The sequence below is a fragment of the Myxine glutinosa genome, chromosome 4 (assembly GCF_964187855.1).
Source record: "Myxine glutinosa chromosome 4, kmMyxGlut1.1, whole genome shotgun sequence".
In the NCBI taxonomy this organism is placed as follows: Eukaryota; Metazoa; Chordata; class Myxini; order Myxiniformes; family Myxinidae; genus Myxine; species Myxine glutinosa.
This window is the reverse complement of record NC_136264.1, coordinates 10028399-10055336: the sequence shown is the minus strand read 5'-3', so window position 1 is coordinate 10055336 and position 26938 is coordinate 10028399. Positions and strand designations below refer to the sequence as shown.

The 26938-nt window shown below is 46.7% G+C and overlaps 1 protein-coding gene across 6 annotated transcripts in view; it reads left to right on the top strand.

Annotated features, from left to right (window-relative positions):
- The window catches only part of LOC137424412 (extracellular matrix protein 2), an 84561-nt gene extending 58594 nt beyond the window's left edge, over nt 1-25967 (top strand). For all 6 annotated transcript variants that reach the window (XM_068111841.2, XM_078775426.1, XM_078775427.1 and 3 more), the window contains exons 9-11: nt 1172-1311; nt 4729-5055; nt 25195-25967. In XM_068111841.2, the coding sequence (XP_067967942.2) occupies nt 1172-1311; nt 4729-5055; nt 25195-25390 (663 nt within the window). In that variant the 3' untranslated portion in view covers nt 25391-25967. The remainder of the gene's footprint in view (nt 1-1171; nt 1312-4728; nt 5056-25194) is intronic.
- Nucleotides 25968-26938: the final 971 nt, after the last annotated feature.

The window sequence follows — 26938 nt, the reverse complement described above, 5'->3', positions numbered from 1 at the left end:
AAAGCATCCGATTAACTGCCGATACGACGCCATCTTACGACGCCATCGTATTGGCGTCTGCTGGGCGAAGGCGAAGCAAGCCGTCCACTGATTGGACAGGCGAAGGCGAAAGCAAGCCGTCCACTAAGTGGACAATCCAGAGCATGCATTTGTGCCGGTGTCGGCGATCGTTGTTCATATACGCACTCTTCATTCTCATCTTTCTTCCTAACTCTTACTCGGACAAGCAAATCCCCTATGCCATCCATAATGGTACACTCTATCCATACACCACATCCTCCCTTCCGTGGATGTTCCACGGGTTTCGGCTAGTATATATATAAATACAGAAAGAAAAAAGAAAACAATAATTATATATATATATATATATATATATATATATATATATATATATATATATATATATATATATATATATATATATATATATATATATATATATATATATATATATATATATATATATATATATATATATATATATATATATATATATATATATATATATATATATATATATATATATATATATATATATATATATATATATATATATATATATATATATATATATATACACACACACACACAGATAAGCCTGGTGTTGGCTTAGCGGTTAGGGTGCCGGCTTGGGATCCTTGGATCCCGAGTTCGAATCCCGGTCGATTGCTGAATTAACACCAGGGGGGTTGACTCAGCCTGTCATCCATCCGAGGTCGGCAAATTGAGTACCAGCTTGCTGGGATGAATGATCCCGGTGTGTACCCCGGCTTAGAATAGGTACACTGTATCCCTGCTCATCGTAAGAGGTAACTAAGGGTTGGTGTCAGGAAGGGCATCCCGCCATAAAAAAAACTGCTTCAAAAAGGGAACCATGATTGTCATGGGGCCCGCAAGGCTAATCCCTGCTTTAGTGGGGAAAAATGGCCTCAAAAAACGATCATTCATTCATATATACAGATGCATGCACAAAGGTGGATACTTTGAGACCTGGGAGGGCTCTGTTTCAACAAAGATGAACTACAAAAACCCATATAGGGAGATAACAACCAACGACACGCATTGTAAAACTTTGTAAAACAATTGTAATATAAATTTTCAACCAAGCTAACCATTCCCTCACCCCGCTAAACTTGATTTCCTTTTGCATTTTCCCAATGCTGTGGAACAGGAGCTTTATCTGGATGGGAATCAAATTGAGGAGATTGCAGATGGAGCAATCTCTCCTGCCTCAATGCTGGGAACTCTTCAGCTCCGCAACAACAGCTTGAAAGATGAAGCCATTTCCCAGAATGCACTGTTAGCACAAAAGTATGGATCGGCATCACATTTATGATTATCATTAGATTTAAACTTCTTATCATCCACATTTTTCATGTCGGTCTCATTTAAGTTGCTAGGTATTTGACAGTGTCAGCCATTTTTCACACCAGCACAAAGTCAAAAATATTCCACCGTATGCAATGAAAAACTGGCTCTCATTAAGGCACATGATGTTCAAAGAGTGTGGACATTAAAAAATGGGGGGAAAACTACAGAAATACAGGACAAAGGGACATATCTGACCTCACTCCTCTGTGTCAACATCATTACCATTTATTATTATTACTAGCGTGACTCGGCGCGCTCCGCGCGCCTCACCACACGTCGTTTCGGAGGGGTTGGCATCTTTGACCATTTCGGTGTCTTTTGGGTCTTTGGGGTATTTTTGGTCTTTTGGGTCTGCGGGGTGTTTTGGGTATTTGGGGTCTTTTGGGTCTTCAGGGTCTTTTGGGTCTTCAGGGTGTTTTGGGACTTCGGGGTGTTTTGGGTCCTTGGGGTGTTTTGGGTCTTCGGGGTGTTTTGGGTCTTTGGGGTGTTTTTGGGTCTTCGGGGTGTTTTGGGTCTTCGGGGTGTTTTTGGGTCTCCGGGATGTTTTGGGTCTTCGGGGTGTTTTGGATCTTCGGGGTGTTTTGGGTCTTCGGGGTGTTTTGGGTCTTCGGGGTGTTTTGGGTCTTCGGGGTCTTTTGGGTTTTGGGGTATTTTTGAGCCTCAGGGCCTTGAAGGGTATTTTGGGTTTTTGGGGTGTTTTCGGTCTTTGGGGGTCTTCAGGGTATTTTGGGTCTTCAGGGGTCTTGGTGGTCTGAAGGGTCTTGGGGGAATTATAGGGTCGGCAAAGGTCTGAGTGGTCTCAGCAGTCTTAACGCAATTAAGAGGGTTAATTAAGAGGGTGGTAATTTTATTTGAGGAAGAAGAAGACGTTTTCGTCGCATATAAACATAGCGACAAAGCGACATAACGCCATAACTATATTATACGTTTTCTCTGTTATAATAAGATTTATCCACATCTACCTTGTCTATGTTCCTTTATCCTTATTCTCCTCTTCTAACACCTTCACCATTGCAGTATGGACAGCTGTAAAGGCTCAGGAATGCGACACCAATCTCTGTGTTTTCTCACAGAAAATTGGATCACAAAACAGAATCGTAATGAGTAATCTAAGACCTTGGCATTCTTTCTATATTTGGTTTGACTTCAATCCAGCGGCAATGTCAATTTTCTTGACATACAAAGCCCTCCATAACTTGGCCCCATCCTACCTGGCTGACCTCCTCTCCAGACACACTCCCACCCGCAACCTCCGCTCTGCTGGTACCAACCTCCTGACCCCCTCCATCCGGACCAAATTCAGATCCTGGGGGGACAGGGCCTTCTCCATCGCTGCTCCCACCCTCTGGAACTCACTACCTCACACCATCAGAGACTCCTCCTCACTCACCACATTCAAAACATCACTAAAGACCCACCTGTTCAACACTGCATTCAACATTCAACCCACAGCATTTAACCCCTGACTATCTCTTCTCCTTCTCCCTCCTTTTGCTTTAAATATTTCCCTATTGATTCTTGTCTTTTTGCAATTGTTGTTTTCATGTATTGTTATGCATTATGTTTTCCACTCTGTCAAAGCGCCTTTGGGCTTCTGGAAAAGCGCTATACAAAATAAATGAATTATTATTATTATTATTAATGGAATATAACCAAAAATCTGCCTTTTGTGCAGACATGGCTTACCTGCCAATTGGATAGCCACAAATTTAGTAACAAGACTGTTTACGCACCTGTTGTCATGACCACATGATAATTTGGTACTGAAGATGGCAAATAAAAAGAAGTTCCAGAGTGCATTGTAAAAGTCTTTCAATGCTTCTTTGAGACGCAATAGCCCCCAACACGGCTTGGCATCAAATTGGTGAAATTCGGAGTCTGGTGTCATATCCATGTGTACGTTTCATTATTAAATTCCATCAATTTTGGAGGACATAGCCTGGTGTTGGCTTAGCGGTTAGGGTGCCGGTTTGGGATCATAGGATCCTGGGTTCCGAATCCCGGTCGATCGCTGAATTAACACCAGGGGGGTTGACTCAGCCTGTCATCCTTCTGAGGTCGGCAAATTGAGTAACAGTTCACTGGTAATTCCCTGTGTGTCGCAAGAGGTGACTAACAGGGTTGGCGGCAAGAAGGGCATCCGGCCATAAAACATTGCTTCAAAAAAGGGGACCAGGGTGCCAAAAAAAATGGCCAATCCCTGCTCTGTGGGGGAAAAATGGCCTCTAAAGGTGTTTTTTTTAATTTATTTTTTATTTGGGAGGACATGGAGCCGATGACGCAGATGCTATCAGATGGTTTTGGGGAAATCTGTGAAGAAATGTAATGCCTTGGTTTCTCTTACCGAGAAGGATGTCGTGTCAGATATAGCGCAATTTTCCTGAAGAATATGAGGATCAAATATCCGTCTATGTCATCAGTACAATGGTAGGAGATGATTTTAAAATTTCAATTTATTTACTTTACTTAGCCTCTGTAAAAAGCCTGGTGTTGGCTTAGCGGTTAGGGTGCTGGCTTGGGATCATAGGATCCTGGGTTCCGAATCCCGGTCGATCGCTGAATTAACGCCAGGGGGGTTGACTCAGCCTGTCATCCTTCCGAAGTCGGCAAATTGAGTACCAGCTCACTGGTAATTCCCTGTGTGTCGCAAAAGGCGACCAACAGGGTTGGCGACTCGTTGACGGGTGATTGAGTTCTCAACCAGGAAGTGGTTTGTTACTGCTGAAGGGGCCTACTTGTCCTGCCAAAGTGATGCCACTGAGAACGGAACGATGGAAGTCATCTCCACAGGGGGAATCAAGATGGGAGACTTGAGGAGATAGATTAAAGAGATCCGAGTGAGTTATTTTCCTCCTTTGTGACCAGCTTCCTCATAACGGTTCCATGTTATTGCTTAATACCGGCAGCCATGGTGGAGTTGTGGGGAGCAGAGTTGCTGATAAAATGCCTCAAGTAGCTGCACATCGACCAGCTTGGTGGGTGATGCATGCGGCCCAGACAGGAGTACGTTCTTTTGCGAGCGTTTGCGGAAGCCGAAATCCGAAGGGGATGCGAAGCTTGGTGGAGATCAACCAAAAACCGGAAGTGGAATCATTAGCAAACAAAACACAAGTAGTACTGTATAGAGTCAAACTTTTGATTTGCAAATGTAAATGTCAAATGTTTTGTGGACCACTCTGTACTTCGTTCATCTTTGTCATTTGTTAGCTATCAATGATTGTGCCAGGTGATATCAATGAGTATACCAGGTGATGTTTATTAGGCATACAAGTGAGGTGAAGTCAGATGAACAACAATATCTCTTCAGGCAAAGTCCTTCTTTATACTCTGACCAATGGTTGTGTTTATCACCACTAGGAACCTGGAGTCGTTGGACCTGTCTCACAATCTCCTCAAACATGTACCCTCCTATTTACCTGTGGTGCTTCGCCATCTCGTCCTCACCCATAATCAAATTGAACGCGTTCCTGGATTTGTCTTTGCGCACATGAAACCGGGCCTGCAGTATCTCTACCTGTCGTTTAACCAAATCGACAACAGTGGCATGGATACTTCGTCACTTTTCGGAACAGGCCACTCACTACATGAACTCTTCCTCGACTACAACAAGCTGCAATCTGTTCCGGTTGGCCTCACAAGCCTCAAATCCATCCAAGTCATTGCAATGAACCACAACCGGATCAGGTGAGACGCAGGAGGTTCTATGTACTAAATGTCTTGTCAAAACCACAACTGCTTTGTGCAGATACAGCACACAACTTTATTTGATGAACTTTTTGTTTTGTTTTGAAGGTAATGTGAAAAAAAGAAATCGTTTCCTTTGAACAACTAGATGGTATTCATAGAATACTTGCCCTGCGGTCAACTTGGTGTGAGCCAACTCTTCTGTTTTTGAACATTTTTTTTTCTTTGGTCCAATATTCTCTAAATAATTGTTGCATAGATCATGCTCAATACATTTCAAACTGATCAGACTAAGCGTTGTCCCTGTCGAATTATGACGTCATAATTATGGCACCAATGACGACATCGTTAACAACACCTATTCCACATATGGAGCTCTTCAAAATGAGCCATGCTTCAATTTTTTCTAAGCAGCGGTTTTGGAGATATAGAGGTGCAACATTTTTCGGTTTCTCCAAGATGGCGCCTGTACCACATGACCTATGACGTCATGATTATCATTAAAATATTCTAAAGGAGGAGGCGCTCCTGTGGTGAAAATTTCGTGTCCATCAGACCAACAGTTGCTGAGAATTTGTTTTAAATAATGATCGGATGGATAGGTGTTGTATTTAACGAATTATGACGTCATAACGAAGGAACCGATGACATCATCATTAACATATCTTATTTCCCATGGGAAGTCGGTGACAAGGAGCCAGATCTCAATTTTTTCCATGGAGCGGTTTCAGAGATATAGAGGTGCGAAGTTTTTCCAAGATGGCGCCTGTACGGCGTGACCTATGACGTCATAATAATCATTTAAATATTCTACAGGAGGAGGCCGTCCCATGGTGAAAATTTCATTTCAATCGGAACAAGCGGTTGCCGAGAAAATGAATTTTTTAAATGCAGACACGTACGGCACACGTACGCACAGGTATGCTTAACCTCGCTTTTCGCTTCGCGAGCGCAGGGTAATAATGACCGGCAGGTCCTTTTCCATTTCGTTCATTCTGAGTTTTGACTACGTTATGCTTTTTTTTCTTTTTTTTTGTATACAAGATCGAGGCTCATGAAAGAGCGAACATTAATCACACAAAAAGTCAAACCGACACACAAAACACAAAAAATAAGGGGAGCGGTGGACAAGATGGGGAGAGAGGGGGCAGGACATAAACACAACATTTGAGAGTCCCTTGGTTCCTTGGTTTGAGTGAGAGCAGGGACATCGTGAGAAATGTGGGAGGGGGAGGGCTTGGGGGGAGGTGGGAGAGGTATAAAACATATGGATACTGCAAGGACTTCCAGGAAAGAAGTTGGAATTTCGAAAAAGTGGATCTGGGGTGAATTAGCGGGGATAGAAAAGATCAAGGTTTTGGATGGGGGAAGATAAGAGATGGTGGTGAACAGCTGTTTTAAAGACCTGGAGGGAGGAGTGGGATTGAAGGGAGTGGGGGAGTTTGTTGCAGAGGTGGGAGAAAAGGGGAATGAAAGAGTGAAGGTGAGCAGAGAGCCGAGATTTTGGCAGTTTAACCATAAGAGGGTTGCTGGCAGATCTTGTGCGACCTGTAGGAATATTTGTGGGACAGACCACAGAGAGAGTCGGGGGAGAAAGGCCGGAGAGGAGTCGGTAGAAGACAGAAAGACCACCAACCTGCCTGCGGTGAGTGAGTGAAAGGCCCTCGGATGAATGCCATTGGCTTCATCCCATTCCCTCCTCATTAAGCAACGAAACAATTTTAAATGATGGTTTTAACGATCAATTGGCTTGAGGCATTGTTATACATTTATATCATGCAGGTAGTTTGTGTAATAGTGGTTGTTCCCTGTAGTGGTTGTTCCCTGTTGTGGTTGTTCCCTGTAGTGGTTGTTCCCTGCAGTGGTTGTTCCCTGTTGTGGTCGTTCCCTGTAGTGGTTGTTCCCTGTAGTGGTTGTTCCCTGTCGTGGTTGTTCCCTGTCGTGGTTGTTCCCTGTCGTGGTTGTTCCCTGTGCTGGTTGTTCCCTGTCGTGGTTGTTCCCTGTGGTGGTTGTTCCCTGTGGTGGTTGTTCCCTGTCGTGGTTGTTCCCTGTGGTGGTTGTTCCCCATGGTGGTTGTTCCCTGTCGTGGTTGTTCCCTGTAGTGGTTGTTCCCTGTAGTGGTTGTTCCCTGTAGTGGTTGTTCCCTGTTGTGGTTGTTCCCTGTAGTGGTTGTTCCCTGTAGTGGTTGTTCCCTGTCGTGGTTGTTCCCTGTGGTGGTTGTTCCCTGTGGTGGTTGTTCCCTGTGGTGGTTGTTCCCTGTGGTGGTTGTTCCCTGTAGTGGTTGTTCCCTGTGGTGGTTGTTCCCTGTGGTGGTTGTTCCCTGTAGTGGTTGTTCCCTGTGGTGGTTGTTCCGTGTAGTGGTTGTTCCCTGTAGTGGTTGTTCCCTGTGGTGGTTGTTCCCTGTAGTGGTTGTTCCCTGTAGTGGTTGTTCCCTGTCGTGGTTGTTCCCTGTTGTGGTTGTTCCCTGTCGTGGTTGTTCCCTGTCGTGGTTGTTCCCTGTCGTGGTTGTTCCCTGTAGTGGTTGTTCCCTGTAGTGGTTGTTCCCTGTAGTGGTTGTTCCCTGTTGTGGTTGTTCCCTGTCGTGGTTGTTCCCTGTCGTGGTTGTTCCCTGTAGTGGTTGTTCCCTGTAGTGGTTGTTCCCTGTCGTGGTTGTTCCCTGTAGTGGTTGTTCCCTGTTGTGGTTGTTCCCTGTAGTGGTTGTTCCCTGTCGTGGTTGTTCCCTGTAGTGGTTGTTCCCTGTAGTGGTTGTTCCCTGTGGTGGTTGTTCCCTGTTGTGGTTGTTCCCTGTAGTGGTTGTTCCCTGTTGTGGTTGTTCCCTGTTGTGGTTGTTCCCTGTCGTGGTTGTTCCCTGTAGTGGTTGTTCCCTGCAGTGGTTGTTCCCTGTTGTGGTTGTTCCCTGTAGTGGTTGTTCCCTGTGGTGGTTGTTCCCTGTGGTGGTTGTTCCCTGTAGTGGTTGTTCCCTGTAGTGGTTGTTCCCTGTCGTGGTTGTTCCCTGTAGTGGTTGTTCCCTGTAGTGGTTGTTCCCTGTGGTGGTTGTTCCCTGTTGTGGTTGTTCCCTGTAGTGGTTGTTCCCTGTTGTGGTTGTTCCCTGTAGTGGTTGTTCCCTGTGGTGGTTGTTCCCTGTGGTGGTTGTTCCCTGTGGTGGTTGTTCCCTGTAGTGGTTGTTCCCTGTAGTGGTTGTTCCCTGTAGTGGTTGTTCCCTGTAGTGGTTGTTCCCTGTGGTGGTTGTTCCCTGTGGTGGTTGTTCCCTGTAGTGGTTGTTCCCTGTTGTGGTTGTTCCCTGTGGTGGTTGTTCCCTGTCGTGGTTGTTCCCTGTCGTGGTTGTTCCCTGTAGTGGTTGTTCCCTGTAGTGGTTGTTCCCTGTAGTTGTTGTGAACCCAAATCGAGAGAGGTGTAAAGTGTCATTCGCAAGCACAACCATTATTCATAAATTGTGACATTATAATTTATTGTGACCATCCCTACCTTGTTTGAATACTTTTTTTGCAAACCACCCCGACATCTTTTTGCATTATCCCTGCAAACGCGAAGCGTGACTGAGCAATGGGTTCACTCTGTCACTCTGTCTGTCTACGGACGTCAGTCTATGATCGACGAACTACTAACTTTCAATTTCATTTTACATTTTGAACACTGTATGGAGAACATTAATCTACCAGCAGTTTAGCAGTACTTTGGCTCGGAATTCAGCAAAATGTATGGAATCTCATCCCGATCCCGGGTGCGCATGCGCAGGTAGGGGTAAGGTAATATTTTCCCTGTCTTCCTGTCTGGCAGTCGAACAAGATTAAAAATTATTCCAAACAGGAAACTTTCTGCTTTTAGGGACATCATCGAGGACACAAACAATAGGCATGTAGAACCCATTTAACGTGTTTAACAAGGTGGTGTTAAAGACGGTGCATCAATGGCGGTACACTTCCAAAATTTTTTTTTTTTTTTTTACAGCCTTTAATATTCCATTTTATTTCAATTACATTATATACTTGGACAGGGTAGAACACAAATCATCTTATTGGCACTTTCAAGACCTTGCGTTCGTAGTATTTTGAAAAATATTTATGCGTCTCATGCCCTGAGGGCAAGTAACTATTAGATTCAGTATTCATGCCTTAAGGGTAGAGTAACTGTGAGATTCATCATTCATGCCATCTCATGCCTTGAGGGCAGAGTAACTGAGATTCATCATTCATGCCCTGAGGGCAGATTAACTATGAGATTCAGTATTCATACCCTGAGGGCAGAGTAACTATGAGATTCATCATTCATGCCCTGAGGGCAGAGTAACTATGAGATTCAGTATTCATACCCTGAGGGCAGAGTAACTATGAGATTCAGTATTCATGCCTTCAGGGTAGAGTAACTGAGATTCATCATTCATGCCATCTCATGCCCTGAGGGCAGAGCAACTATGAGATTCATCACTGATGCAGTCTCATGCCCTGAGGGCAGATTTTATTATTATTATTATTATTTTTTGTATACTGAATCGAGGCTCGTGAAAGAGCTAACATTTACTTCACAAACAAATCAACCAGACAAACAAAATATATGAAAAGAGGGAGCGGAGGACAAGATGGGGAGAGAAGGGGAAGCACACAAACACAACATTTGAGAGCAGGGAGATGTGTGGGAGGGAGAGGGCTTGAGGGGAGGAGGCGTGGGAAGGGGGGGGGGGGGGAGTGGGAGAAGTATAAAACACAAGGACACCAAGGACTTCCAGGACAGAAGTTGGTATTTCAAAAAAGTGGCATTGGGGTGAAATTAGCGGGGGTAGAAAAGATCAAGGTTTTGGACGGGGGAAGATAAGAGATGGTGGTGAACAGCTGTTTTAAAGACCTGGAGGGTGGAGTGGGATTGAAGAGAGTGAGGGAGTTTGTTCCAGAGGTGGGAGAAAAGAGGAATGAAGGAGTGAAGGTGAGCAGAGAGTCTTGATTTTGGCAGTTTAACCATAAGAGGGTTGCAGGCAGATCTTGTGCGACCTGCAAGAATATTTGCGGGACAGAGCCCAGAGAGAGCTGGGGGGGCAAGGCCAGAGAGGAGTCGGTAGAAGACGGAAAGACCACCAACCTGCCTGCGGTGAGTGAGTGAGAGGCCCTTGGAGTTAGCTTCATCGCGGGAGATTCCCATGATTCTGAACACATTGGTTTCAACAGCGTGAAGACGAGCTAGATGTGAGGCAGGATCACCAGCCCAGAGGGGAGAGCAGTATTCCATTGAGCAGCGGATGAAAGCCTTGTATGTGGTGAGGAGCTCAGGTGTGCCAAGGAAGGACTTCGCACGACGGAGGATGCCCAGTCGGCGACTGGCTTTGGAGGCCAGATTTGAAATGTGGTTTTCCCAAGAAAGATCATGGCAGATAGTGAGACTGTTACATATTTATGTGAATGTATGTGGATTACCATTCAGGTCTTTGCTTATCCGTGTGTAGTATATTAAGGGTTGTTGTGATTGGAGGGTCAGGAGCCCTTCGGAACCAGTGGCCGGAAACGGAAGTGGCCGGAAACGGGAGAAGAAAAGACACGAGGAGAGAAAAAGGACGGTGATTCTTTTTCCTCGCCCCGCGACGACAGGAGGTGGAATCGACCTTGCGCTGCGAGGAAAACAGCGGCGTTCCGAAAACCGTTTGGCGAGAGAGGAGTTACCTGGACGCGTAACTACCTGTTGACACGTGAAGTCCCCGTGAGTTCGTGCACGGAACCAAGCGGTCGTACGTTGGGCCGCGCGCGCGTTGCAAACCGCGCCGGGTTCGCCCCGTCTACAAGGCCGCGTACGGGTCGCACGTCGAACCTCGCACGCGGTGAAAAACCGCGTTTGGGTTTGGCCCCGTCTACAAGGACGCGTACGGGTCGCACGTTGAGCCTCGCTCGCGTTGCAAACCGCGTTTTGGTTTTGCCCCGTTGCTTGGCAAGGAGGCGCGCTGCAACAGCTGTCCCCGGTACGAGACGGCACGTTGGAGCACGTCCGCCCGGGGTTCGTTCAACCGCCCGAGTGCGGTGACGGTGACTATCCTCTTGGTCAAGAGGGGCCCAGAGACATTGTGCGGGACCGAGACCAAAAGGGTTTCGTGAGTACTCACCGGGACACACATGTATAAGATGGCCATCTTAATCATAGGGAATTGATTGGGAATTGGGAATTGGTGAGGATTATGTATTGTTGATTGCTCGGGGAAAATCTCCGTGGTTGTGTCATTGAAATATTGTTGATGGTTGTGTCATTGAAATTGTTTGGTATCATTACCCTTGAAATATATCCTTGAACGTCAGTTGTCTCTTGGGTGAAATTCATATGGCTTGCGTGGCGAAAGCGCATATATAATACAGCTTTCTGGCGAAGTTCCTCTCACGGTCCGGGGGTCACTGAGACCAGGTATTCACCGAGGGGACCACGTAACAGAATTGGGGGCTCGTCCAAATTACGATTTGCGGTTTCGCAATTGGGTCTACGTCCGGGATTTAAAATTGTATAAAATAATAAAATAATAATATTTTTTATTAATTAAAATTTATTAATTAATTATTAATTGGTAAATTTTTTTTGAGAAATTGGGGAAAGTCTTGGGTGAAGGTTAACAGGTGTTAACGATAGGCACCATGGCGTTTGTGGCACAGAACTTTGGGGTAACACCGAGTGAGGCACAGTTCCGAGCGTTGCTAAAGTCGGACCTCTTGAAATTGGCCAAACATTTTAACTTGGAGGTCCGAACTAATTTGAGGAAGGCAGAGTTGCAGGCCACGGTGATACAATCTATGGTGGGATTAGGAAAATGGGACGAGTTAGCCTGGGAGTGGCTACCCGAAGAACCAGAAGACGTTGAGCTCCGGAAACTGGAGTTGCAGTTACGGAGCCAGGAACGGATTAAAGAAGAAGAAAGGAAAGCAGAAAAGGAAAGAGCAGAAGAAGAAAGGAAAGCAGAAAAGGAAAGAGCAGAAGAAGAAAGGAAAGCAGAAGAGAGGAGAGAAGAGAAGCAAGCAGAGGAAAGGAGAGTGGAACGAGAACTCCAGGAAAGGTTAAAAGAAGAAGAAAGGAAAGCAGAAAAGGAAAGAGCAGAAGAAGAAAGGAAAGCAGAAGCGAGGAGAGAAGAGAAACAAGCAGAGGAAAGGAGAGTGGAACGAGAACTCCAGGAAAGGTTAGCAGAAGAAGAAAGGAAAGCAGAAGCGAGGAGAGAAGAGAAACAAGCAGAGGAAAGGAGAGTGGAACGAGAACTCCAGGAAAGGTTAGAAGGGAGAAAAGCAGAGGAGAGAAAAGCGGAAAGGGAATTAAAGGAACGTGACATGGAGCTTCAGCAAGAATTCAAATTCAAGGAGCTGGAGTTAAGGAGAGAACGGGGAGAGGCACCACCCTTGCTGACGGGGTCGACACCTAACCAGAAAACCTGGGATGTGGGCAGACATGTTCCACCGTTCAGTGAAAAAGAAGTCGCGAAATTTTTTCCACACTTTGAGAAAGTGGCTCGACAATTAAACTGGCCGGAGGAGGCCTGGACCATACTCGTGCAAAGTGTGCTGGTGGGGAAAGCTCAGGAAATTTATTCGGCGCTACCAATGGACCAATGTGCAGATTATGAGGTACTGAAGAAGCACATCCTCAAGGCCTATGAGTTGGTTCCGGAAGCTTACAGGCAAAAATTCAGGAATGCCAGGAAGAGGGAGAGTGAGACCCATGTGGAGTTTGCCAGAGTGAAAGAAAACATGTTTGATCGGTGGTGTGAGTCAAAAGGAGTCGGGAAAGACTTCGAGAAATTGCGGGACTTGATCCTGGTGGAGGAATTCCAGCAGTGTGTCCACGAGGACATCAAAGTGTACCTGCAGGAAAAGAAGGTACCAAAGTTGTGGGACGCAGCCACCATGGCAGATGATTATGCCTTAACCCACCGAATAGGGGTCCACGAACCTAACTCCTCGCCTAGATCTCCGCAGGGGAGGTGGGGAACAGCAGGTGCGGAGAACGACCATACATGGCGGCGGCCTCGAGAGGATTATGGGGACAACTATGATACCCCACCGGTTCGAAATCGGAGGGATGAGGGCCCAAGACAAACTTATAGTTCGGGGGGCCCGAGGCAGACCACGAGTTTTTCCTCCGGGCCTACTTGCGCTTTTTGCAAGAAACCTGGACACTTGATGTCCAGTTGTTACCGCAGGAAAAGCAAAGACCCAGAGCGGAGTCCGACTACTACGACTCCAAACGCAATGGCCATTGTGAGAAATCGCCATCAAAAGGGTTACCAACCCTTTATTTCAGAGGGGTTTGTGTCACGGGATGGAGCCTCGACTAACCGGAAACCGGTTAGGATATTGAGGGACACAGGGGCACATCAATCTTTAATGCTTGAAGGCATTTTGCCATGGTCCGAGGAGACGGCAACGGGGGATAGTGTTCGTTTACAGGGGATCGGGGGCGGTGTTAGTGCTCCCCTTCATGTCATCCATTTGGAGTCCGATTTGGTGTCAGGACCGGTCACCGTCGGTTTACAAGCCACGCTTCCTGTAGAGGGTGTATCTGTGGTTATTGGGAATGATTTGGCCGGGGTCAAGTGTATGGTAACCTGAGGGTTGGTAAAGAGCCCAGCAGGGAAAATAACGCCACACCAGCTCGGGATGGCGACAAAAGTGCCAAGTTATTTGTAGGGGGACTGAACTTCAAAACAGAGGAAGAAGTTCTGACCTCTGTCTTCAACAGATATGGGCCGCTGGTGGAAGTGCGGTTGGTAAGAGACTGGGAAACGCAACAGTCAAGAGGGTTCGGCTTTGTCACGTTTGCCAGCACAAAAGACGCCAGAGAGGCAGAGAAGAATTGGAATGGCAAGGATTTGGAGGGTCGGACCATAACAGTAGGGAAGGCATTTCGTAGGCGTCGAGAGGTCTACAGGAGAGGACAACTGGGCGGTAGTTTTCGTGGTGGCCGAGAAGGAGACCGCTATTCATGGGACTACAGGGACCAGTGGTCCCACCATAATTATTAGGGAAGTTCTGAAAAGTTGAAGCACTGAAGGCGGCGGAGCCGCCGAGCCAAGATTCCTACACGAATTAACCGTGAACGCCGTTCCTAAAGGCGTCCAGGCAGGGAACTTTTATGCACGGACTAACCGTGAACTCCACGTTCCTCAAGGCGCCCATGTAGAGAACTTTCCTGCACGGACTAACCGTGAACTCCGCGTTCCTAAAGGCATCCATGTAGTGAATACTCGGCTTGGCCTCCCGGAAAAAGTGCTATCGAGTTGCCTAACTTTGGATCTTGGATCAACCCCTTAACCTTCATTCCCAAGAAACTGACGGTCAAAGTCAGAGGGTCATGAGAGGGAGTTTGATTTGGCAGGGACAATGTCGTTGTTGGTACTTAGTCCAGAGGGAGTAATCTGGAGGGTTGAGGGATCTGGTTTGTTTCTCCAAATTGGCCGGCAAAGAAAGTTTTCGCTGGGTTCAAACTTTCTTTCTTGAAGGGGGGGAGTGTTACATATTTATGTGAATGTATGTGGATTACCATTCAGGTCTTTGCTTATCCGTGTGTAGTATATTAAGTGTTGTTGTGATTGGAGGGTCAGGAGCCCTTCGGAACCAGTGGCCGGAAACGGAAGTGGCCGGAAACGGGAGAAGAAAAGACACGAGGAGAGAAAAAGGACGGTGATTCTTTTTCCTCGCCCCGCGACGACAGGAGGTGGAATCGACCTTGCGCTGCGAGGAAAACAGCGGCGTTCCGAAAACCGTTTGGCGAGAGAGGAGTTACCTGGACGCGTAACTACCTGTTGACACGTGAAGTCCCCGTGAGTTCGTGCACGGAACCAAGCGGTCGTACGTTGGGCCGCGCGCGCGTTGCAAACCGCGCCGGGTTCGCCCCGTCTACAAGGCCGCGTACGGGTCACACGTCGAACCTCGCACGCGGTGAAAAACCGCGTTTGGGTTTCGCCCCGTCTACAAGGACCCGTACGGGTCGCACGTTGAGCCTCGCTCGCGTTGCAAACCGCGTTTTGGTTTTGCCCCGTTGCTTGGCAAGGAGGCGCGCTGCAACAGCTGTCCCCGGTACGAGACGGCACGTTGGAGCACGTCCGCCCGGGGTTCGTTCAACCGCCCGAGTGCGGTGACGGTGACTATCCTCTTGGTCAAGAGGGGCCCAGAGACATTGTGCGGGACCGAGACCAAAAGGGTTTCGTGAGTACTCACCGGGACACACATGTATAAGATGGCCATCTTAATCATAGGGAATTGATTGGGAATTGGGAATTGGTGAGGATTATGTATTGTTGATTGCTCGGGGAAAATCTCCGTGGTTGTGTCATTGAAATATTGTTGATGGTTGTGTCATTGAAATTGTTTGGTATCATTACCCTTGAAATATATCCTTGAACGTCAGTTGTCTCTTGGGTGAAATTCATATGGCTTGCGTGGCGAAAGCGCATATATAATACAGCTTTCTGGCGAAGTTCCTCTCACGGTCCGGGGGTCACTGAGACCAGGTATTCACCGAGGGGACCAAAAGCTTGAGTGACAGAACTTCTTGGAGAGGATTATTCAGAAAGTGGATGGGAGGGTTGTCCAGTCGGTCTTTTCGGAGAGACATCGTAAGAGTGTGAGATTTGTCAGGATTGAAAGACATGTTCCACTTGTTTGCCCAGTCTGTGATTTTGTCCAGGTCTGCAGAGAGTGAGGAGGCTGCAGACTGCCAATCTGAGGGATGAAGAATGGAGCGACAGAGAGTAGAGTCATCAGCAAAGAGATAGAGCGGATTTTCAAGAGAGTCAGAGAGATCATTGATGAAGACCAGAAAAAGCACAGGGCCCAGAACACTGCCTTGGGGAACTCCAGCCTGAACAGGAGGAGGAGATGAGAGAAACCCATTCAGGGCCACACGTTGACTACGACTAGAGAGGAGGTCCGCCAGCCATGTGTGGAGATTTCCATGGATACCAAAAGAGGAGAGTTTGGTGAGCAGAGCGGGGTGCCAGACCGTATCGAAGGCACGTGATATGTCAAGGGAGACAGCTCTAATTTCCTGTTTGGCATTGAGGACCTCCATCCATTGTTGAGAAAGCAGAAGCAGCATGTCCAGAGTAGAGTGACCAGGTCTGAAACCAAATTGATGATCAGAGATCAAGCCATTGGAGAAGAGGAAAGATTTCATATCTGAAGCAATGATGGAATCCATGACTTTGCTGATAATTGGGAGAAGGCTGATTGGTCTGTAGTTGCTGGGATCTGTTTTTGCACCTTTTTGTGCAAAGCGGTGATGTTGGCAGATTTCCAAGCAGATGGCAGATGACCTTGAGCAAAAGAGAGGGTGAAGAGAACAGACAGAGGGAGTGAAAGAGTGGAAGAACAGGATTTTAGGACCCGTGGGCTGATGCCGTCAGGTCCAGTTGCAGAATCAGAGTCGAGGGTTGACAGAAACCTTTCCACCTTGTCAGGAGGAAAGGACACAGAGTCCAGGAGCAGCTGAGTACGACTGGGTATGGTGGGTACAGAGAGAGATGGGTTTGGGACACAAGATTTAGAGGCAAACACAGAGTTGAGGCATTCAGCTTTTTCACGTGCGGAGTCAGCCGTGTGGCTGTTTGAGGTGAGGGAGGGGATGGAGGGGAAACAAACACCAGAAACAGATTTGACCAGACGCCACCAGGATTTGGAAGAGGGAGACAGATATTTTTTTTTTTTTTTTTTTTGTATACAAGATCGAGGCTCGTGAAAGAGCGAACATTAATCACACAGAAAGACAAACCGACACATAAAACATACAACATGGGGAGCGGTAGACAAGATGGGGCGATTGGGGGAGGAACACAAACATAACATCTGAGAGCAGGGACATCGAGATATCTGTGGGAGGGAGAGGGCTTTGGGGGGGGGGAGGAGGCATGGGAAGGGGGGGTGGGAGAGGTATAAAACATGGACACTGCCGGGACTTCCAGGAAAGAAGTTGGAATTTCAAACAAGATGGATCTGGGGTGAATTAGTGGGGGTAGAAAAGATCAAGGTTTTGGATGGGGGAAGATAAGAGATGGTGGTGAACAGCTGTTTTAAAGACCTGGAGGGAGGAGTGGGATTGAAGGGAGTGTGGGAGTTTGTTCCAGAGGCGGCAGAAAAGAGGAATGAAAGAGTGAAGGTGAGCAGAGAGCCGAGATTTCGGCAGTTTAACCATCAGAGGGTTGCTGGCAGATCTTGTGCGACCTGTACGAATATTTGGGGGACAAAGCACAGAGAGAGCTGGGGGAGCAAGGCCGGAGGGGAGTCGGTAGAAGACAGAAATAACAGAGAGAGGGAGTGAAAGAGCGGAAGAACAGGATTTTAGGACCCGTGGGCTGATGCCGGCTGGTCCAGTTGCAGAATCAGAGTCGAGGTTTGACAAAAACTCCTCCACCTTGTCAGGAGAGAAGGACACAGAGTCCAGGAGCAGTTGGGTTCGACTGGGTAAGGTGGGAACAGAGAGAGATGGGTTTGGGACACAAGATTTTGAGGCAAACACAGAGTTGAGGCATTCGGCTTTGTCACGTGCAGTGTCAACTGTGTAGCCATTTGAGGTAAGGGAGGGGATGGAGGGGGCACAAACACCAGAAACGGATTTGACCAGACGCCACCAGGATTTGGAGGAAGGAGACAGGTTTGAGAGTTCATTCTTGAGTGTGGAGAGATAGTGCTTCCTGGCACTTCTGAGGGTAGACACACACTTGTTCCGAGCTTGGTGGAAGGAACTGAGATTGCCTTCAGTTGGATTAGCCTTCCAAGAGGCAAAGGCAAGTTGTTTCAGGGCAACTGCCTCACCACAAGATTCAGTGTACCATGGATGGGAGGAAGGGTGAGACAACTGAAGACGAGATGGGATAAATCTGTGCATGAGAGAGAGCAGTTTGCTTTGGAAGAATTGATGTCAGAGGCAGTGGAGATGGGAGACCAGTCCAGATGATTGACCAGTCCTCACCACAAGATTCTGTGTACCATGGATGGGAGGAAGGGTATGACAACTGAAGATGATAAGAGAGTTCGGTCCTGAGAACGGAGAGATATTGTTTCCTGGCTCTCCTGAGGGTGGACACACACTTGTTTCGGGCTTTGTGAAAGGAAATGAGATTTCCTTCCGTTGGATTTGCTTTCCAGGAGACAAAAGCAAGTTGTTTCTGGGCAATAGCCTCACCACAAGATTCCGTGTACCATGGATGGGAGGAAGGGTATGACAACTGAAGACGAGATGGGATAAATCTGTGCATGAGAGAGAGCAATTTACTTTGGAAGAATTCGCAGGATGAGTTGATGTCAGAGGCGGTAGAGATGGGAGACCAGTCCAGATGATTAATGGCTGCTTGAAGACCATGCCAGTTGGCCTGAGTGAAATGCCAGACTCGTCGACGCTGAGGAGGCTCTCTGAGAATGGTCAGAGAGATGTCCACTTTAACAAGCACATGATCAGAAGAACCGATTGGAGCAGAAGAAGAGCAGCAAACATTTGCAGGGAAGTTAGTCATAACCAAGTCCAGAAGAGAAGATACTCCATTGACTGAGATCCGGGTCGGGAAATTGACAGATTGTGTCAGTCCCAGTGAGTCACAGAAGTCCTTTGCTGAAGAGCCATGGCTGGTGAGAGAGGTACCCACACCCAGCCAACTGGCATGGTGACAATTGAAATCACCACATATGAGGAAGAGAGAGTTGGGATGGGTAGATAGAAGTTGGTCCATATTATCGGACAGCGAGATGTAGATGGAGTCATCACTGTTTGGTGGATGGTACAACACACATATGAACAAAAGGTGGGAGCGAAGGGGAAGCCGTAGCCAAACGTATTCCTGGGGGTGAGGTGGAGAGAGGGCAGTGCAGGGCAAGTGAGGAAGATAGTTTTTTAAATAAAGATAGCAACCCCACCTCCAGGGCGAGGCTCAGGCCTATCATACCGGAGGAGGGAGTAACCTGGGAGAGATACCAAGGAATCAGAGACATCATGAAGGAGGAAAGTTTCTGTTAAGCAGATCACATCTGGTTTGTCAGAAGCAACCTGTATGGAGAGATCAGTCAAATTTGAGTGAAGGCCTTGGATGTTTGAGGTCCTTACTGTTAAAGAAGAGGAAGGGGGAGCATCGGATACAGAATACGGGGGGGGGGGGGGGGGGGGCAGTAGGGTAAGATGTGGAAGAGGAGGAAGAGGTAGGGAGAGCTGTTGAAGGTGTGTCAGAGATTTCAGAATAGCTTGGAGAAAGGGAAGAATGGGATGGACAAATGGTTTGATGGTGATTGTGTGAGGCGCAGTGAGGTGTTATTTGAGGTGGGGGAAGAGTGAGGCAGAAGGTTGGGGGAGATGAAGGTGAAAGTTGGAAGGGGGAAGAAGCGGGGAGGATGCTTTGAGGAGGAGGGGGGAGAGGGGGGAAATGGAGAAGAAATTAGGGTCGGGAGATTTGAAGGGGAGGGGCGAGGGGGGAGTTTAGGAGGGAAGGGGCAAGGGGGGATGTTTGAAAGGGATGGATGCTGGGGAAGATTTGGAGGGGAGGGGCAAGGGGGAAGATTTGAAAGAGATGGGTGATGGGGATGATTTGGAGGGGAGGGGCAAGTGGGTAGATTTAGAGGGGAGGGGTGATCGGGAAGTTTTGGAGGGGAGGGGTGATCGGGAAGTTTTGGAAGGAAGGGGTGATGGGGAAGATTTGGAGGGGAGGGGCAAGGGGGAAGATTTGAAAGGGATGGGTGATGGGGAAGATTTGGAGGGGAGGGGCAAGGGGGAATATTTGAAAGAGATGGGTGATGGGGAAGATTTGGAGGGGAGGGGCAAGGGGGTAGGTTTGGAGGGGAGGGGTGATGGGGAAGTTTTGAAGGGGAGGGGTAATGGGGAAGTTTTGGAGGGAAGGGGTGATGGGGAAGATTTGGAGGGAAGGGGTGATGGGGGAGATTTGGAGGGGAGGGGTGAGATTGGATTTTGAAAAGTGTACGATTATTGGGAAACGAACATTTATTGCAAAATGAATTTCTTGAGACCTTCGAGTCAAAAATACGTTTGAGGACGCTGAAGGATGGGTGGAGTGCTGGAGAGTTTAGGGAATGTATGACAGAGGCACTGTAAGAGATGGATTTTTTTTTTGGAATGAATAGATTTGGTGAGCAAGTCGAAAGCATCCTTTTATAGAAGAAGAAGAAAAAGGTGTTATAGTATACGACAGAACACAGTTCTTCAGGGGACAGTTTAAACATTTTTAACAACGTGATCACATGATCACGAACAACGTGGTCGAAGAACGAACGAACAAATAAGAACGAACAAACGGATAAGAACAGAGAAGGAAATATTTTTTTGGCTTTTTTTTTTGAGTTGAGATTTTAAACAAGGAAGTATGGGGTGAAAAGAACTGGAAAAACAGAGACCGAAAGTAATTGCAGCGCAATCGAAGAACCGCTGAGACAAGTAGCTATGAGAGAGTAACTATGTAATGGCGAGTAACTATGAGATTCAGTATTCATGCCTTAAGGGTAGAGTAACTGTGAGATTCATCATTCATGCCATCTCATGCCCTGAGGGCAGAGCAACGATGAGATTCATCATTGATGCAGTCTCATGCCCTGAGGGCAGAGTAACTATGAGATTCATCATTCGGACAAATACAGCGGCGCTAGATAAGATAAGATGAACTCTTCAGTGATAAGATAACACAAGTGTTAAGATAAGATAAGATGAACTCTATGAGATGAACTCTATGAGAGATGAGATCTATCTATGAGATGAACTCTATGAGAAGGAAATCTCATTTCCTTTCACAAAGCCCGAAACAAGTGTGTGTCCACCCTCAGGAGAGCCAGGAAACAATATCTCTCCGTTCTCAAGACCGAACTCTCTTATCTGTCTCCCTCTTCCAAATCCTGGTGGCGTCTGGTCAAATCCGTTTCTGGTGTTTGTTCCCCCTCCATCCCCTCCCTTACCTCAAACTGCTACACAGCTGACTCCGCACGTGAAAAAGCTGAATGCTTCAACTCTGTGTTTGCCTCTAAATCTTGTGTCCCAAACCCATCCCTCTCTGTACCCACCATACCCAGTCGTACCCTGCTGCTCCTGGACTCCGTGTCCTTTCCTCCTGACAAGGTGGAAAAGTTTCTGTCAACCCTCGACTCTGATTCTGCAACTGGACCCAACGGCATCAGCCCACGGGTCCTAAAATCCTGCTCTGCTGCTCTATCTCACCCTCTCTCTGTTCTCTTCACCCTCTCTTTTGCTCAAGGTCAACTGCCATCTGCTTGGAAATCAGCCAACATCACCGCTTTGCACAAAAAGGTGCAAAAACAGATCATAGCAACTACAGACCAATCAGCCTTCTCCCAATTATCAGCAAAGTCATGGAATCCATCATTGCTTCGGATATGAAATCTTTCCTCTTCTCCAATGGCTTGATCTCTGATCATCAATTTGGTTTCAGACCAGGTCACTCTACTCTGGACATGCTGCTTCTGCTGTCTCAACAATGGATGGAGGTCCTCAATGCCAAACAGGAAATTAGAGCTGTCTCCCTCGACATATCACGTGCCTTCGACACGGTCTGGCACCCCACTCTGCTCACCAAACTCTCCTCCTTTGGTATCCATGGAAATCTCCACGCATGGCTGGCGGACTTCCTCTCTAGTCGTCGTCAACGTGTGGCCCTGAATGGGTTTCTCTCATCTCCTCTTCCTGTTCAGGCTGGAGTTCCCCAAGGCAGTGTTCTGGGCCCCGTGCTTTTTCTGGTGTTCATCAATGATCTCTCTGACTCTCTTGAAAATCCTCTCTATCTCTTTGCTGATGACTCCACTCTCTGCCGCTCCATTCCTCTTCCCTCAGATCGGCAGTCTGCAGCCTCCTCACTCTCTGAAGACTTGGACAAAATCACAGACTGGTCAAACAAGTGGAACATGTCTTTCAATCCTGACAAATCTCACACTCTTACTATGTCTCTCCGAAAAGATCGACTGGACAACCCTCCCATCTACTTTCTCAACAATCCTCTCCAAGAAGTTCTGTCGCTCAAGCTTTTGGGTCTCACTATCTGCCATGATCTTTCTTGGGAAAACCACATTTCCAAGCTGGCCTCCAAAGCCAGTTGCCGACTGGGCATCCTCCGTCGTGCGAAGTCCTTCCTCGGCACACCTGAGCTCCTCACCACATACAAGGCTTTCATCCGCAGCTCAATGGAATACTGTTCTCCCCTATAGGCTGGTGCTCCTGCCTCACACCTAGCTCGGCTTCACGCTGTTGAAACCAAAGCTTTCAGAATTATTGGAATCTCCCGCGATGAAGTTATCTCTGAGGGCCTTTCACTCACTCACCGCAGGCAGGTAGGTGGTCTTTCTGTCTTCTACCGACTCCTCTCCGGCCTTGCACCCCCAGCTCTCTCTGTGCTCTGTCCCCCAAATATTCCTACAGGTCGCACAAGATCTGCCAGCAACCCTCTGATGGTTAAACTGCCGAAATCTCGGCTCTCTGCTCACCTTCACTCTTTCATTCCTCTTTTCTCCCGCCTCTGGAACAAACTCCCTCACTCCCTTCAATCCCACTCCTCCCTCCAGGTCTTTAAAACAGCTGTTCACCACCATCTCTTATCTTCCCCCATCCAAAACCTTGATCTTTTCTACCCCCGCTAATTCACCCCAGATCCACCTTGTTTGAAATTCCAACTTCTTTCCTGGAAGTCCTGGCAGTGTCCATATGTTTTATACCTCTCCCACCGCCCCCTTCCCATGCCCCCCCCCAAAGCCCTCGCCCTCTCTCAGATCTCTCGATGTCTCCATGTCTCTCGGTCCCTGCTCTCAAATGTTGTGTTTGTGTCCTTCCCCCTCTCTCCCCATCTTGTCTACCGCTCCCGATGTTATATGTTTTATGTGTCGGTTTGTCTTTCTGTGTGATTAATGTTCGCTCTTTCACGAGCCTCGATCTTGTATACAAAAAAACAACCAAAAAAAACCAAAAAACTCTTCAGTGATAAGATAACATGTGTTAAGATAAGATAAGATGAACTCTTCAGTGGTAAGATAACATAACTGGTAACATAAGATAAGATGAACTCTTCAGTGATAAGATAACATAAGTGGTAACATAAGATAAGATGAACTATTCAGTGGTAAGATGTCCTCCGAATCCTTGGCCAATTGTGTTGCCGTGGGCCCGTGCCCACCAAGCTGATTGACAGGTGTTATCCTGCCAACCTCTCCTGACCCTCCATTGCCCTTCGTGTAGGTATGCAGGTATGCCTACTTTGTGGAATCCCTTCAGGTAATGGAAATTTGGAGTAGCCATGGACCTTCCTACTGTAAAATGTAGTCGACTCGTGTTTAAACGAAGTGCGGAGATTAAACCAATTTTGGGTTCGGCTTTCTGAAAAGAAGAATTATAAACAGGCTGGTTTGAGTTGGTCAGTTTGGTAGTTCAGTGATGTCTAAAAGTTCCTTTCATCTCCTCTCTGTCAGGGTTGGAGTGGTCCAAGGCAGTGTTCTCGGCACAGCCCTATTCCCGATCTTCATCAATGATCTCTCTGTCTCTCTGGAAAATCCTCTTCATCTATTTGCTGAAGACTCCACTTTCTGCCGTGACATCCCTCATCCTTCAGACGGACAGGCTGCAGCTTCTTCCCTTTCTTAAGACCTTGAAAAAAATCACGAGCTGGTCAAACACTAGGAATATGTCCTTCAATCCTGTCAAATCTCATATTCTCACTATCTCTCTCCAAAAGGACCGTCTGGCAAACCACAATCGTCTTTCTAAACCACAACGGAACTCGGTAGAGAGCGTACCTGCGACAGGCTGAACAGTTTATGTTTTCTATCCCAATGATAGGCCGGATCTGGATTTGGACCTGGACCAAAATCGAATCGCTTGTTCTTGTCACCGAACCAACTCGCCCACCAAGTTTAGTCATAACTCGTCCATAACTTTTTTAAATATCATGTGTTATATCGGGTTTGGCTCTGTCACTCAATGTTGAAGATTCATTTAAAAATCAGAGTATCCAGATTCGAATCTTTCCCAAAATCTAACCATTTCCTCCTTGCCAGATACCCAAACTCTCCCCAAGTTTCATCCGAATCCGTCCACAACTTTTTGAGATCAACAACGACTCGGAAGATGAAATACGTGTACAAGGTACACTGCATACACTGAGGAAAAGAGGCAAAAAGGGCTGACATTTCAGCAACCTGGAAGCAGTTTTGTAGCAAGATCCACTGATGTACTGAGAAGGTTTGTGGTTGCCCGTGAGGCTGACGAAGACCCAAAATAATGCTGACTCACAGCTCTGCCTCGCCTGACATTTGTAAGGGGCTCTTTGGAAGACATATTGACTTACATCCAGAGGTACCCCTTGTTACCCTCGCCAGAGGAGAGGGTATTGCATTTGAGTCCGTTTGTTTCTGTTTGTCTTCAGACATGGCTCATTGTAAAGAACTCTCCATGGGGAATAAAATATGTTGATGATGATGTCATAGGTGCCTCCATTATGACGTCATAATTCGACAAGTACAAAACTTCATCCAATCAAGATGAAATTTCTTGAGCGCCATGTCGGCATAAACTGGTGGAGATTTTTTTTAATGATGACGTCATCGGTCACGTGGTTCAGCCGCCATCTTGGAAAAACCGAAAAACGTTGCACCTCTATATCTCCGAAAGGGCTGAATAGAAAAAATTGAGACATGGCTCATTGTAAAGAACTCTCCATGGGGAATAAAATATGTTAATGATGATGTCATAGGTGCCTCCGTTATGACGTCATAATTCGACAAGTATAAAACTTCATCCGATCAAGATAAAATTTCCTGAGCATAATCTAAGAATAAATTAGTTTAGAAAAATAAAATGATGACGTCATCGGTCACGTGGTTCAGCCGCCATATTTGTTTTAACACAAAAGCCTTAAAAAACCACTGAAGATACAACCTGGCGAGGGTTTGCAATCTCTGATTACTCTTTTTCTTGTTGAATATTGTATCCCCAAATATGGTGAAATGATCCCAACTCAAGGCAAAATAATTTTATCTTATACACGACATTACGTCATCACGCTACCTTGGGAACACTATGTTAAGATTGCCGTTGCCCTCTTTTGGGGGAAGTGGGGTGAGAAAGCCATGCCCCCCCCCTCCCCACTGGGTGTGTGTATGTGTGTGTATCTGTGTGATCTTAAATGTCCTCTTCTTTACCTTCAACCATCTCCAGTGTCATCCCAGACAAGGCCTTTTGCAATGACATGGATCCAGAGGACTCGTCCCTGATGTCTCTACGCCTTGAAAACAACTACATTGAACGGCGAGAGATACCGCACACCGCTTTCTCGTGCATCAAGTCACTCTCCTCCGTCGTTTTGCGGCCACAGAACCCCATCCCGAAGCCAGACGAACATGATCAACCGTAGATCCTGGAACCATGGAGTCACCTGTCTGTTTGTTTAATGTGCATGCATCAAGCCCTTTGGATTTAGACCGCACCTCTAAAATGTGTCTAATTGTCTGTCCAATTAATCACATCAGTGACATCAATTTACAAATTTGTATCTGTTAAATCTCTTTGCTTCTGATCGAGGAGAATAAGTTTGCTGAAAGGTGTTTATTTCCATCAGTAGTTCCAAAAGCATCATTTTCTGCAGATCATTCCTATTTTAGGAAATCGTGTCAAGTTGCCAGGTATAGTGCGTATTATCTCAAATTAAAATGTCAACCATCACACTGTTTATGACTTTACTATACACTTATTTTACACTGTTATCATAAACCACACATCAAATGTATCAATGGCAATGTATCATGTAGAATGCTGCACATCTAGGTCAGACTAAATGCAACAAAAAAGTACATTACCAATTTGTATGAATTTAACACAAATGATTGGTGTTACACGCAACAATGTCTTCATTCATATACTCGATTTAATGTAATTGCAATAAGCGAATGAATAAAGCAAAAATAAAATGCATTTATGCAACATGGTACTTACTCCAGTCATGGCCACAGTATTTTAATAGATTGCACTGCAGTCATGGTCACAGTTGATACATTGCACTCCAGTCATGGTCACAGTTGATACATTGCACTCCAGTCATGGTCACAGTTGATACATTGCACTCCAGTCATGGTCACAGTTGATACATTGCACTCCAGTCATGGTCACAGTTGATACATTGCACTCCAGTCATGGTCACAATTGATACATTGCACTCCAGTCATGGTCGCAGTTGATACATTGCACTCCAGTCATGGTCACAGTTGATACATTGCACTCCAGTCATGGTCGCAGTTGATGCATTGCACTCCAGTCATGGTCGCAGTTGATACATTGCACTCCAGTCATGGTCACAGTTGATACATTGCACTCCAGTCATGGTCACAGTTGATACATTGCACTCCAGTCATGGTCACAGTTGATACATTGCACTCCAGTCATGGTCACAGTTGATACATTGCACTCCAGTCATGGTCACAGTTGATACATTGCACTCCAGTCATGGTCGCAGTTGATACATTGCACTCCAGTCATGGTCGCAGTTGATACATTGCACTCCAGTCATGGTCACAGTTGATACATTGCACTGCAGTCATGAGTTAGGCAATATGTGTTACTACCGTCCTCTTTAACAAACTACAGAGGCAAGACAGAAGAAAGATGCTGATCTGCACAGGTCATTATTACTTTGGACCAGTAGGCGTACAAGAAATGTCGAGTGTGCAATTTCTAATTTTTAGAAGTTCATCTAAGCACCAAACCTAAACAATGGTATTTCTCATTAGACAAACTTTGTTTTTTCACAAAAAGGCAAAAGAAACCCAAACATTACTGACAAAACAACATCTGCTACTTCTTAATCAAACGCCAATTACTGTTACAGGTGTTAGCTTGTGTTGATAACACCGCCTAGTGTATGACTGTGGCATGACAATACTGTGCACGTGTACTTCCGGAGTGACCT